This window comes from Lolium rigidum, chromosome 6, assembly GCF_022539505.1.
Source record: "Lolium rigidum isolate FL_2022 chromosome 6, APGP_CSIRO_Lrig_0.1, whole genome shotgun sequence".
Classification (NCBI taxonomy): domain Eukaryota; kingdom Viridiplantae; phylum Streptophyta; class Magnoliopsida; order Poales; family Poaceae; genus Lolium; species Lolium rigidum.
In genome coordinates, this window is record NC_061513.1 from 140905231 (window position 1) to 140919735 (window position 14505).

The 14505-nt window shown below is 46.2% G+C and overlaps 1 protein-coding gene across 1 annotated transcript; it reads left to right on the forward strand.

Annotated features, from left to right (window-relative positions):
* The first annotated feature begins 1780 nt into the window (after window positions 1-1780).
* Window positions 1781-4987, forward strand: LOC124660888. Its single transcript, XM_047198726.1, has one exon. It carries the CDS (start codon window positions 2025-2027, stop codon window positions 4788-4790), a length of 2766 nt encoding a protein of 921 aa, XP_047054682.1. The 5' UTR covers window positions 1781-2024; the 3' UTR covers window positions 4791-4987.
* The last annotated feature ends 9518 nt before the right edge of the window (window positions 4988-14505 follow it).

The following is a 14505-nucleotide window of genomic DNA, read 5'->3' on the forward strand; positions in this document are numbered from 1 at the left end:
GTGACGACCCTGAGTACATTGCTACTTTCTTGGGGTTGAGGTTTCTTCTACCTCCAATGGCTTCTATATCTACCAGGAGAAGTATATTCAGGACCTCACTCGTGCCACTCTGGGTGACGAGCGCCCTGTCGAGACTCCTATGGAGCTCAATGTCCATCTCCGTGCCACTGATGGTGATCCTCTACCGGACCCGATGACATCTCCTATCCGATCCACATTCTAAGTTAGTTCATATCTGCTCCCACTAGTGTCCACTATAGTCATCTCCTTCGTGTCCTACACTATCTTCGTGGCACCATCTCCCGTCGTCTCTTATTTCCTAGTTCCAGCTCCTTACAGCTCCAGACCTACTCAGATGCTACCTGAGCTAGTGATCCATCGGATCGCAAGTCTCTCTCTGCCTACTATGTCTTTCTTGGTGGGTCACTCATTGCTTGGAAGACCAAGAAGCACACCGCAGTATCTCGTTCGAGTATAGAGGCTGAGTTGCGAGCGATGGCTCTCTTGACGACAGAGGTGACTTTGTTACGCTGGTTATTGGAGGACTTTGGTGTTGCTGACTTGCTGCTAACGCACCGACTCCTCTCTTGTCTGACAGTACTGGTGCCATCAGCATTGCGCGTGACCCGGTGAAGCACGAGCTCACCAAGCACATAGGTGTTGATGCCTCCTTTGTACGTGATGTTGTGCAGGATCAGGTTATGGCTCTACAGTATGTGCCTTCCGAGTTACAACTTGCTAACTTCTTCACGAAGGCCAAGACTAAAGCGCAACATGGGTTCTTTCTCTCCAAACTCCACCATGAGTTTGAGAGAGGTGTTAGAGATGTACAGTGCCCTTTCTTGTATATCCCCAGTGTATGAAGGGTGTACATGTACTGGTCCTTAGCCCTCTGAAAATACAAGTTGCTCATTCACAACACAATCAACACTCTACCTGACTACCCGGGCGGCTTGTTTTTTCTTCAACGCTGTTGACACCGCAGCTGACTGGCACCACACAGGAAGATCACTTCTTCAGCAGTTGGCACACAAACCACGGGAGGCAGATTCGAAATCTGTTTTTCTTTGTTCAGGCTGTCTAAAATAGATTGACCTGCTGTTATTTTCGGGATTGCTTGTCTCTATATTTTCTCCTATGTGTATATCAAAATGCAGTGCTGCCTGCTTCCGTGAAAAGAAAAAGGACACTGTCAAAGAGATAAACTCCGAAGTGCGCGTCGATACCATGGCATGCGTGGTCTGTCTCAATCAGGATCTATAACGTAATGGAACCGCCTGAACTGGACAGTCTTCGGTTACGAGGATACGTCTCTGCCTCTACTGTCCTTGTTTCGTCGTAGTTGCACAGAGGTCACAAAGCTTTTCTCGGGTTACACGATCAGTATTTCTGAACTGGAATTCTCTTTTTTTTTTTGCGAATTGAACTGGAATTCTCTGTACGCTGGGACATGTGGGTTTTCTTTTTAGATCAATAGGGCCCTAATCAATTGGAGCCCCGGTTCCATTGTAAATGAAACCAGGATATTCAGTACATATGTTGCAGCCATCACACGGCAACGACGTGTGTGGTTGTTGCTCAGCTAAATTGATTTGCCTGTGCCGGGCAGGGCTCCAAGAATAGTTCAGTCAAGGAAAACGATGGAAAGGTTCGCTGACCGTTGACGTTTACTTTGAAAAACCACGATAAGATATTCTGTGGAATCCATTGGCTATTATTATACTAGCTGTTTGATGTCTGCTTGAATCTTCTCTGGCAGGCACTAGTGGCCACAAGTCCACAAGATTTTCCTTGCATTTCCCTCCGTGAAAAGTACATGCATACATGCGACGATCGTTCCTTCCAATCCAGTCTAGATCGGACAGGAGATCAATGGTCGAAGACAAGTCAAGCAATTCGACCTTGCAGCTAGCATTCGCTGATTTCACTCCACTCAGCTACTCTACAATAAACACATCACAGACGCATCCTTTCATCTTCCTCCTTCCAGTTCCAGAGCTCTCAGGAAGCTCAACCAGCCAAAAATGGCGCTACCATCACCGAAGAATACCAACCTTTACGGTTACCACCTCTGCTTCCTTCTCCTCGTGTCCACCACCACCCTCTCCACCGCTCTCTCCACCTCATACTCACTCTTCTGCCCTTCCCTGACACCCGCTCAGGACATTCACACAGACCACAACGACACCCTTTCACTCACCCGTTCCTTCCAAATCTCCACTGGTTACTTCCCCTCCGGCGGCGAGGGAGGCCTGTTCATCGCTGGTGATGACCTTTACAACAGCTACCGTTCATTTTCCCTTTTCCCCCATGGCGCCTCCCGCACTACCGACCAGGCTCTCCTTCACCTCAGTGCCACCCTCACCATCACCGGCCCCCGCAGTCGACGCACCTACCGGAGTGGTGGACACCGCCATAATTACACCCTCCCCGGGTCTATCTCGTTCATCCTCAACGGCTACTACTCCTCAGTCTCGCTACAGCTCTGCATGGTCGGTGCGGGCACCGAGCAAGCCGATGACGGCTCTCTCAGACACTACCCGGACGTCGCTCTCCGCCTCCGCGTCCCCGGTCCTCCCAGCCTCACCGACCCCTTCGTGAAAGGCACTCTGGAGGGCTCTAACGACTTCAGCACCATCCACCTCCTCGCGTACGCCGAGGGCGACGACTACAAGTACGGCTCCGAGGGCGCAGACTGCGGCACACCGAGGCAGGAGGCCAGGGGCTCGTTCCAGGCGCTCGGCAGCATCAACTCCGCCTGGTGTGCCCACCTGAAAGAACAGCTCATGACCTCTTACAGGTTGCAGGAGCACGGTGGTGGCACCACGCTCCTGCGGCGGCTTGGCGAGCCCACGACAATGGACGTCAACCAGATGCAGTGCACCGAGGACGGTGGCGTGCGCGCGTACATGGTGTTGTCCAACCGTACCGGGGCCGAGAGGCCCAGATTCTTCTATGGTCAACGACGCTTCTTGATTGACGAGGAGGCAGTGGTGGCCGAGGGGCGCTGGGACCGGGATCAGGGCGTGCTCTGCCTCAGGGCGTGCCGGGTGGTGGGCTCGGCCTCGGCGCCGTCTGCTCTTGCGGTGCAAGAGCATGAGTGCGGGATCGGGATGAGCTTCTGGTTCCCAGCCGTGTGGACGATGCGGGACCGGAGCATCGTGGCAGGGATGCTTTGGAACTCGACACAAGAAGCGACGGGCAACAAGGACGACGCTGGAGTGATAAGAGCGTCCAGCATCGAAGTCGCCGACCACAACCACATGTTCATCCAGGACGACCACAGAAGCAGCAACCTCTCAGATGTGAAGTACACCTACAACGACACGATGCTTGAGGAGGCGAAGAAGCATTATGATCTGAAATTCAAGAAGGAGAAGATGAAGGGGTCGCACTCGTTCCCGGGTAACTATACTTACCGTGATTTCGAATTCCAGTTCTACGGGCATAGAATGGGGAGTGGACAAGCCTACCCGGTCACAATTGGTTTGGTGATGGTCTACGGAGAGAGGCTGGCTGCGGAAGATTCTTTCACCAAACATGCGGTGGTGGTTCACAAGAAGAATGCTCTGCTGAGCGTCAGCTATGATATACGGTATTCCGCTCCACGGAAGCGTCCTAGGATTACAAATGGCTCGCTCGTGCTTACCCCTGATGAAGAGCAGCGAATCTCAGCAGAGGGTGTTTATGATCCCGAGAGGGGCATCCTGTGCATGGTTGGTTGCCGAGAGCACAATGGCTCCACGGACTGTCAGATACTGGTAACCGTCAAGTTTTCTTCTCTGGATTCCAGGGCGCAGGGGCACGGCAGGGGAGTAATCAGCAGCCTCAGAAAACAGACGGACATTCTTTTCTTCGAGAAGATCGACATCCGTTTGTATGGGATGTTTTCAAACCAACTGTCGGAGGCAGTATCGAGGATCGACTTGGAGAGCATCATGCTGGTGGCTTCCGCAACTCTGTCGTGCGTCTTCACCGTCCTGCAGATCTTCCACACCAAGAAGAACCCCGAGGCGGCCCCGGCAACGTCGATCACCATGCTGGCCATCCTCACACTGGGGTATCTCACCCCTCTTGTGCTCAACTTTGAGGCAATGTTCATGAGCAGGAGGAGCCGGTACTTTGAGTATGCGATGGGCGGGCCACTCGAGCTGAACGAAGTGATGATGAGGGCGCCTATTCTCATCGCCTTCGTGCTTCAGCTGCGCCTCCTTCAGCTTGCATGCTCTGGTCGCCGCAAATCAGCCGACCAGACGACGTCCTCGCCCGTTGTGTCGGAGAGGATTGTGCTGCAGATATGCCTGCCGCTGTACATGCTCGGAGCAGTCCTCGCCACGATCATACATGTGATCAACGTCCGTTCAGCCAGGGAGGACCCACTAGTCGTCCGCATAGGCGGAGAGTCAGCCACGGTTTGGGAAGACCTCGTGTCATACGCGGGGCTGATACTAGACGGCTTCCTGCTACCACAGGTAATTCTAAACGCGTCACTGGCAAGCCCTGGAGTTCGTGCTATCTCGCCGTGGTTTTACATAGGGTGCACCATGAACCGGGTGATGCCTCATGTGTATGATGTAGTTAGGGGCCAGATATACAAGCAGAGCATAAACCCCTCCGACCTATACGCAAGCCCTCGTGCCGACCTCTTTGGTGTCGCGTGGGACATCATCATACCGTGCGGAGCAGCGCTTCTGGTTGTGTTGTTGTTCATGCAGCAGCGGCTTCGAGGCGCCCAGTCGCTTCCATCACAGAGGAGATCGGGTGGATACGAGTTGGTCTCTACTCTCTAACATCTGATCAGGGCTACTCTTCTTCAGCAAAGAAAATGTACCTCAATATATTGTTGAATGTCTCGTCCATATGCTCTTCAACGTTTTACTAGATAGACTTGTAATCTATGTTATTTTGTCGGAGATATCAGCCATGTTTTATGCATCAAAATAAAGGAAGAACGGTCACATGAATGTTCACTAGCTTTTTTGATAAAGGGTGTTTTATTACTCAAAAGTTTTAAGCATTACACCTAACTTTTGCATAGCTAAGATGCACACAGCCCTTCAAGCCTCAATATCCTTTAACATGGTACTCATAGAAGAAAAAACAAAAAAGCAAACGGACCTTGATATTTTGGACGGCAAACAACACTCCATTTCATCAACCAATATTTTTCTTCTCATTAACTCCTTTTCAGAAGAATCTTGATCGGAAATAATCGAATCTATGCAAAACTCTTTTGGGCAACTGGAAGAAAGATATCATATACAGTACCGACGACGTGGGCTTAGCCCAGCGGTTGGGGTCGCAGTGGCGTACCCCAACGACCGGAGTTCAATTCCTGTCAGGGACGAATTTCGGAATTGTCACGCCGTGTCCCGCTTCTACCATATCAAAAAAGTGTCTAGTTCCTCCTAAACACAGTTTCATTTTGAGGACGTGGGCATAGCCCAGTGGTTGGGGTCGTAGTGGCGCACCCCAACGACCAGAGTTCGAATCCTGTCAGGAACGAATTTCTGGAATTCTCACGCCGAGGTCCCGCTTCTACTATATCATTTAGTGTCTAGTTCCTCCTAGCACTAATTCATTTTTTTTATCATATACAGTACCATATTTGTAAGTACTGAATCTATGAGAACTAATCTTCTCCCGAGGGATAGTAATTTTCCTTCCTAACTACTCAGGCGTTTTTGGAGTCTTTCCTCAACAAACTTCCATTCAGCCAATGTGAGCATTCGATAATGGATCGGAATGCCTAGATAGCTAATTGGAAAAATCCCAATAGGTTGGCATCGTCTTTGGCTTCACTGAGAACAATTCACTTTTATGGGAATTAATCTTAAGATCTGAAAACTGCTCGAACGCTAAGAGAATTAACTCCAGATTTCTTGCTTTGTCCAAGTTATGATCCATAAAAAGAATTGTATCATAGACGTACTGAAGGATAGGTAAGCCCCCATCAATCAAATGAGGAACTACCCCTTCAACCTGGCCATCAACTTTAGCCCGCTCAATTATAATAGCAAGCATATCCACCATATGTTGAACAACACTGGGGATAGTGGATCGCCTTGCCTCAAACCTTTTTTTTTGTATAGAAATATCTACCAATGTCATCATTGACTTTTATGGCAACACTTTCTCCAAAAAACAAAGTTATTGATTAGAGCGCCCCACTCTTCGGAAAAACCTTTCATCCCGAGTGTCTGTTCAAAAAAAGACCACTTGACCTTATCGTAGGTTTTTTCAAAGTCAATTTTGAGTATTACCCCATTCAACTTTTTGCGGTGCATCTCATGAATTGTTTCATGCAAAGTGACAAAACCATCTAGGATGTATCGACCTTGCATAAAAGAGTCTGGAATGGAAGCACCACATGACCAGCCACGGAATTTAGTCTATTAGTCGCCACTTTGGTAAAAAAAATTTAAAGAAAACATTAAGAAGACAAATTGGTCTCTATTGTTGGATCCGTTTCGCACCAACCACTTTCGGTAAAAGTATGATTTCACCAAAAATGATACGGAACAGCTCAACTTGCTCCTTATGGAGTTCACTAAACAGTTCCAATAAATCTACTTTAATTATGTCCCAGAAGGTTTGATAAAATTCAGCTGGAAAACCATCAGGGCCTGGCGCCTTATTATGTTTCATTTGGAAAACCGCTTTCCTTATCTCTTCCTCTGAATAAGGAGAGGTCAGAATGGCGTTTTCTTCTGGAGACACTTGAGGTATATCATCAATCTTGGACTCATCCATAGATATATCAGATTCCTCTGGGGAGCCAAACATGCCTTTATAATACGAAGTAATATAGGACTTGAGTTGCTAATGACCTTCAATCAAGCCCTCTTCCTGGACTAGAGAATGAATGAGTTTCTTTCTGTGCCTACCATTAGCCACACTATAAAAGTATCTCATTTTCGAATCTCCTTCCAACAGAAATTGAGCCTTAGATCTTTGGTACCACTTGAGTTCCTCCTCCCGTAGTAGATCAGCTAACATTGCATTGTATTGACTTTTAAGTTCAATCTCATGCGTTTCAATGGTCGTACCTCGTCGAGTGTCTCTAGATCATCTATTTTTGATGATAGGCTGAGTTTCTCCTTTTTGAGCTTCCCAGTCATGTGCTTAGACCACACCCCAAGGTATCTAGGCGTAGCATGTAGCCTGTCATTCCATCTTTGGATTGGGGTATTCCCAACAACTGATTTGTCCCATATAAATTTAATCATATCCGTGAAACCATCCCTTTGTAGCCATCCAAGTTCAAATTGGAACGGACGTCTACGCTGTGAAGAAGGTGTCCCGGTTGTAAGTAAAATAGGAGCATGGTCCGACAAAGCTTCTATGCGAGGCAGGACTCGTACCGAGACTAGAGGGAACTTAATTTTCCAATCTGAGTCCATCAGTACCCGGTCAAGTTTCTCGTAAGTAGGCACTAGGAGACTATTAGCCCAAGTAAATTGTCTCACAACCATTGAAACCTCCCTTAAATCCAAGCTATCAATGGCATCATTGAATAAGAAAGGCCAATGGGTATCGAACCTGCCCCTGCTCTTCTCCTGAGGGTATCTTAGCAAATTAAAACCCCCCAATGATGATAGGGTGTGGATTGTCTTTTGCTAGATTAACCATCTCACGAAGGAAAGTAGGTTTAGCGGCATCTTGGGCAGCCCCATAGACATAAACCAAACTCCATATAAAGTTATCAGATTTATTCCGGATGTGAAGTTTTATATGAAAATCACATCCAGAATTATCTAGAATCTCCATAGTCGAAGTTCAGACCCCAACTAGTAGGCCACCCGAACGCCCTCGGGGTGGGCGGGATACCCAAGCAAATTCTTCCCCGTCTGAAAGACAATTTAGAAAACTTGTTGAGTAATTCCGCTTGCCCATCTCAGAGATGGCAACAAAATCAAAACATGTTCCTTAATACTATCAGCGATGTGTAAGTGCTTATCCAAGTCCTTTAGACCCCAGCTATTCTTAAACATGCCATTCATTTGGTAACAATAGGAGATTTAGTCACCTTAGCCTTTTGACTAGGCCAAGCATTTCGTTTAATAGAAGAAGCTCTGGATTCACGCTCCGCTGCTTGCAGTTCAATACATGAACCTGCGCCACGTCATCCAGACCAACCTCCAATACCTCTCAAACAAGATGCGTGAGAAGTTGTCCGTCTGAGACGGAATACACTTCTTCATCATCCTCATTAGAAACAAAAGTATCGGACGTGCTCAAATTTGTAGGAGTCAACTTGATTCTATCAAATTCCATACGTCTAAGAGCACTAGCTGAAACAGAAATAGCATTACCAGATTTTCCCAACGAAACCCCCACGTTATTTAGATTCGCAGAAATAAGTGGTGTTGGGAAGGTTAAAAAGGACTTAGAACTCTTATTAATACATGCGAAGTGGAGATTCGCTGCCGCTTTGCGTCTCATAGCCTTAGCCAAGGAATTTTTATCCGATGCTGCAGCCCCGTCAAGACCAACACCGTGGCGTGCACTCCACCTGGAAGGAGTGGCAGTTGGAGTTGGATAATTAGGCATAATTTCCATGATTAATTCTAGAATATTAAACATGATGAAAACAACTACTAACATGTGAAACTCGAACATACTAGATACATTAATCAACATGAACAGTAGCAGGACAAACGGTACGACACCCATCGCTAAACAGATCGAGATATGTCGCACGTACCGATCTGGTGGCGGTGGCGATGGAGGTGTAGCAGATGACATCGTAGAAGTAACGTTGTTGATGATAACCTTGTTGACGATGGGTCTAAGTAGACGGCGTTGAAGATGACACTAGGAAGCACCGCCCGACTTGGACGGAAGATGACCCGTGATGAAGAGCTTGAGCAGTCGCACAAAGCGCTTCCCAAAAACCTAATCGCCCTCTCCCGTACAGGATCACAAAGGCGAGCGGTTCTGGAGACCTGCTCTCCTGTTTGTTGGTGCACGCCGGCGGGCGGGATGGAGTAGGCTACGATGGCGGCGCAAGCAGAGAGAGATGGAAACCCTAACTCGTGTATTGGATGTGTTTCCACGGTAGCCGGGCAAGAGATTATATAGGCCCGGGAAACCCTAGGCAACTTGGGTCACACCCACGTCACACGCATGTTTCGAGTCGGTTACAGATAGCCCACGGTCCGGGAGCGACCCGAACCGACTAACTGTGACGCATTCGTCTAGGACTTTGTTCGTTTTCCTAAACTGCAAAAAGAAAGGAAAGTCTTGGCTTGAGCTCAATCCACTCACCACGATCGCGGCGCGGCGTGTCGAGACGAGACGAGCTAGCGAGGAGGAGCGCCCGTGTACCAGTCCTCTTCTCACTCACTTACTAGTGGTGGAACAACCCACCTTATAAGGTGGTGTAACTTCATCCCAACTTTCCATGTGGGACTAAACTTCCCACCTCTTGCCACTCCCTAGTGAGCTGCCACCAACTTGGGCTGCCACTATGTGGGCTTTGAGTTTTATAGGGAAATCTGAAATCTAATTTAGGCCACTTCATATGGGCCCAATATTTCAACAGCTGGCACCATCGGTGCCACCACTAGCTTCCTTTGGAAGCCAGTGGGGACGTGAGCAGCTTTAGGGGAGGTAGGCGATGTAGAGCCTCCCCTACAGCCACTGGTCGCTAGCGGCGCCGTAGTGTCCTCCGACGACAACCCCACGCCCGCGTCCGTGTGCGGCTGCGACGTCGCAGTCCCTGGAGCCACATCTTTAGCCACGAGAGGGGGTAGCGTCGGTGAAGACCCCCCTCCATGTTGTTTTGTGCTTCCATGACTTGTTTCTTTACAAGATTATTTTTCATAGGAAGTGCGTTAGACTTAAATTTGTTTTATATTTGCTTCTTGATACTCTCTTTTACTTTAATTCATATTTCTTATCTAAGCATCTTCTCAAACTACTGTGCCTAGCTGAAAGGCGGTAAATAAAAGCACTCTTGGGAGATAACCATGTTTTACTCTGTATTTTTTTTGTTGAGTCTTGGAAGTTGTTACCTCTGTAATATCTCTCCTTATCCTTTTTATTTTGTTTTTGTGCCAAGGATAGCCTCTAACAGGAAGAAGGTAAGATTTGGGGAAGTTCCTGAAACAGATTATGTGTTGTCACCAAAAAAATTCGTATTCCCAGCCAGAACGTTGGATTGATCTGAAATGTTTTGAGCATATGACCCGGGTTATTGTTTAACTTTCATTAGATTTGTACTTTTCGATTTGAGCAACCGAGGATTTTAAAAAAAAAATCGATCTTTACCTACTATTCTGTTTTGACAACTGTCACTATTTGCATTTGTCTCTTTTTTTGTTTTTGAGTTCTTTTGAGAGAAAGAGCTTTTTGAAGAAGTTGCTACAATAGCTAATGTTTTAATGGATGTTTGAATTATGTTAGAACTGAACCAAAGTGAATTTGTTATTTTGATTGCACAAATGTTGCTAATAAAAATTGTGTGAAGTTTTGTATGAAGGAAGTTTTCAAGTGTAGGGAGAGAAGAATGAGGTGATAAGATGAAGTATGGACAAAAGCTCAAGCTTGGGGATGCCAATGTCATCCCCAAGAAATATCCAAGAGGTACAAGCATCAAAGCTTGGGGATGCCCAAGGCATCCCCTTCTTCATCAACAAAGTATCAGATCATCTTTCAAGACGCTATATTTTTATTGCTTCATATCCTATGTGTTGTTCTTGGAGTGTGTTTGTTTTTGTTTTTTGTTTTCTTTTGTTTTGTTTGCTGTAGAATATGGTTGGATCCTAGCATTCTTGTGTGAGATACACATTCCGTTTTCATTGCATAGAACACTCTAGTTTTCACTCTTATTATTCTGCAAGTGTTCTCTTTTGCTAGTACTGCGTTTAACACTTGTTTTCCACTCGTATTTTGTTTAGAGCTTGTTAGTTTTATTTAGTTAGGTATGATTGTGTAATATCCCAGGATTTGGGGTTACAAAAAGAGAGGAAACAGATGCGTGCATTGCATTCATGCATAGAAAATCCGGGAATTTTCGCGCTTTCAAATAAAACATGTCACAGTAACTGAAGTTTCACTTGATCTTATGGAATTGAAGTAGCTCATCGAGTCAAGTGCTATAAACCTCAATGTGACCTTTGCAAAACCCTTGTTTTTGGTAGAGATGATTTGATCTATGGGTTAGATCAAATGGAACTAAAACCAACACAACAACACTTTAAGCAATGATCAATTGCTTGATCTTCTAAAAGATCATAACAGGGTATTCCTTGCACCAACACCTTGATTCATATGCAACTACAAATCAAAGAACAAGAAACAAATGAGAAACCCTACTTGACTTATCTTTTTCATGCCTTTAACAAATAAATATTCCTACCATGAACCTCATGGTATTTCTTGAACTAAACTCTTGAACTAAACACCAACACAAGCTTATCATTAAACCCTAGAGATGGGAGAGGTCTATACCCATCAAGGAGATAAGAATCAAACTCTAAGTTATTAACACTTAAAAGTTAAGAAATTACCATTGTGTTAAAACTAGTTCAATTTTAAACTTATTACCAAATATGGTAAAACACAGGGTCTAAAATGCATAAAAGTCACATATTATTATTTAAATCATAATTTATTAAATATATGGAATATCACAAAACTAAATTCATTTACATTACGAATTATAGTTCAAACTATTTTAATAAAATTAACTATGAGTATTTTGAAACTCATATGATCATGCCTTGGTGAAATCAAACATCACCATTCAAAATTGGGGTAAAATTCTTATCTTTGACATTTTGATCCCAATTATAATATAAACACAATCACATATGATATAGTGACTGATTGTGACGCCCCGGAACCGGTACCATGAGGATTCCAGCGATCCGCCAAAATCCGCATGATGTCGATTCAGAGACGCCCTCCGACACGACGTGCGAGACGAATCACACACGTGATGCCAGAGGAATTAACACGAGCGGTAACATTACAACAGGATTACAATAGAGCCCACAAGAAACATATATTACAACAACGACTCCAACGAGTCAAGATACAAATATACAATACAAAGATCCAAATCATACAGAAGATCGAATACGTCCGAGTACGGACAAGGTACAAATTGGACTAAGAGTCCTGAAGATAAACGATGGCGTCCATAACCCTGCCCAGGCCAAGCCGGAAGGGTAACCTTGCTAACGTCGTCATCTTGTACCTGTCGAAGTCGGGCCATCGGTTGCCGACAAAAGGAGGAAGCAAAAGAGAAAGAGAAAAGGCGAGGGTAAGTACCAAGGAACAAACTCCCGGCACGTACTTAGAGAGACTAGAAATGGCTATGCTCGCCAGGCAAATATATCACCGGGGGCTATATGGTAGGTTTAGCGGCAGCAAACCTATAACCAATAGAGACACGCTACAACATCCGTCTACTCAGAGAAGGTAAGAGAGCGCATAAGGTAACAACTGAAAGCTACACAATCATAACCCAGCCGATTACACATATCCTCTTCAACAAAGCGAAGAAGCAATGTAAAAGGCACTCAACGGTTGACAAGTTTTATTAGGTAGCCGTTGTAGTGCTATATTACTACGCAAGTTATTAGCAAATTATTAGCATCAACATAAAGGTGTAAGTTGTTTTGTGATCGAGTTAAATAGCTCCAAGTCGTCCATAACCGCGGACACGGCTTGTCGATAAGATGTACACCCTGCCAGGGTTGCCCAAATGTAACCATACGCATGCTCGACCCACTTACGACAGGTGGATGTCTCACAACAAGACCGTTCCCAGTTCAACAACAAAGTCTAGGGGGGCCACCCGACTAAGCTACCCGTGATGAAGTCCGGCCGTACTCCGAATCGGACTCAGGGTTTGCGTTCACGACTAGGCGTGCAAACCACACGCTTCGCTAAACGTTCCACGGGGTACATTACCGAATATAAACACCCGAAGGCAACAGGAAGTAAACACCCGAAGGAAACAGTAAGTAAAGCATGGCATACATGGCATAGGCAAATAAAACCAAGGTTGTGGCCCCCTTTTCAGCTGACTTGAGAAAAAGGTAATGGGTGATGGGGGGTCCCGATAATCGTCCCCACGTACGGGTAGAGCGCTCAATCTCGGAACAGATAACAAGAACTCGGGTCCTAGGGGACATTAGCGAGTCAAAGTTCCGATGCTTTCGCAAAGGGGCTCACAGATGCCTCTGCTTACAATTTTAGTTGTTAACATTAAAGTAAAGCATGAGTATCTCCAACAACTGATATAGCATGTGATAACCTCCCAACAACCCAACATATCCCGATAACAGATCGAGATAAACAACAGAGCCTAAACACGCCTACGACTCGCAAGGCTCAAACATCAAGCAACGACTATGGGTAAGGAATGATACATATAGAATTATTATGGTAAACAAGTGGAATAGGACACGTGACTCGATAAAGAAGCGCAACCTATGTATAGTAGTGCGAGGGAGAGCAAAATGTAAAATAGGTGAAGAGAGAGGGCTCGCCTGTGAAAAGCTGCAGAAGAACTTGTCGTATCTCCCACAACACCACTTCGCGATCCTATCCGGGAAGAAGCAAATGCTACAACAAACAATGGATGCAAATCTCACTACTACGGCAAAAAAATCAGCATGCCCATGGTATGATATGCATGGCATGGCAAACATGATGCGATGCAACTTATCCATATTAATCGGAGTCGGAACACCGAACAAACAATTTAGGTTGGAGTTGCATTTTCTACCGACAAGTTAAGTATTGATTAGCATGGCAACACAAGGCATAGGTGAGCTACATCAAAATTAAACGGAGCGGGGAAACCTTAGTCGGTGTACGAAATACTCCGCATATATGTTAGGTGGATATGTGAAACTATCAACGCGTGACATGATGCTAGATGCAAACAGGCATATGGATGGCATATTCATGTTCCTTATGTTTTTCTGATCAATTTTCATATAGAACACTTGTTATTTCGAAATACGGTTTAAAAGATATGATTTATACGAGATATACACATATTCTGCAATTTTCAGAAAACAGAGAAAAACTGGGTCACTTCTCACCGCGTGCAGAGCTAGCCCAGGTCACTGACCTGCGGGGCCAGGGGGGCGCTGACATGGCAGCTGACAAGAGAGGGCACCGAGTTGCTTCTCAGAACTTCCAGGGGAAAAACTGAAAAAGCCAGGAGAGGGGGACTGCGGGTTAGAACTTAGGAAGATGCAGGGGGCTTTTGCAAAAGGATCCAGATTGGATCTGAGCGGCTTTTCTCACCCGCGTGGGATCTAGTCAGGGTCGATGACGGGTGGGGCCAGGGCGCCATGCTGGCGAAGCGTCCCTGCGTGCCCACCAGGTGCTCGATAGAGGTCGATGTCGCGCGTGGCGTAGGAGGTGGCGGCCACCGTGGCCACCATGGATGCGCGCGGCGATTCGGCGGCTCCCAGGAAACGAGGGGAGATGCAACGGACACGCCTCGTCGGTGCGAACCAAAAGGAGGCGGCG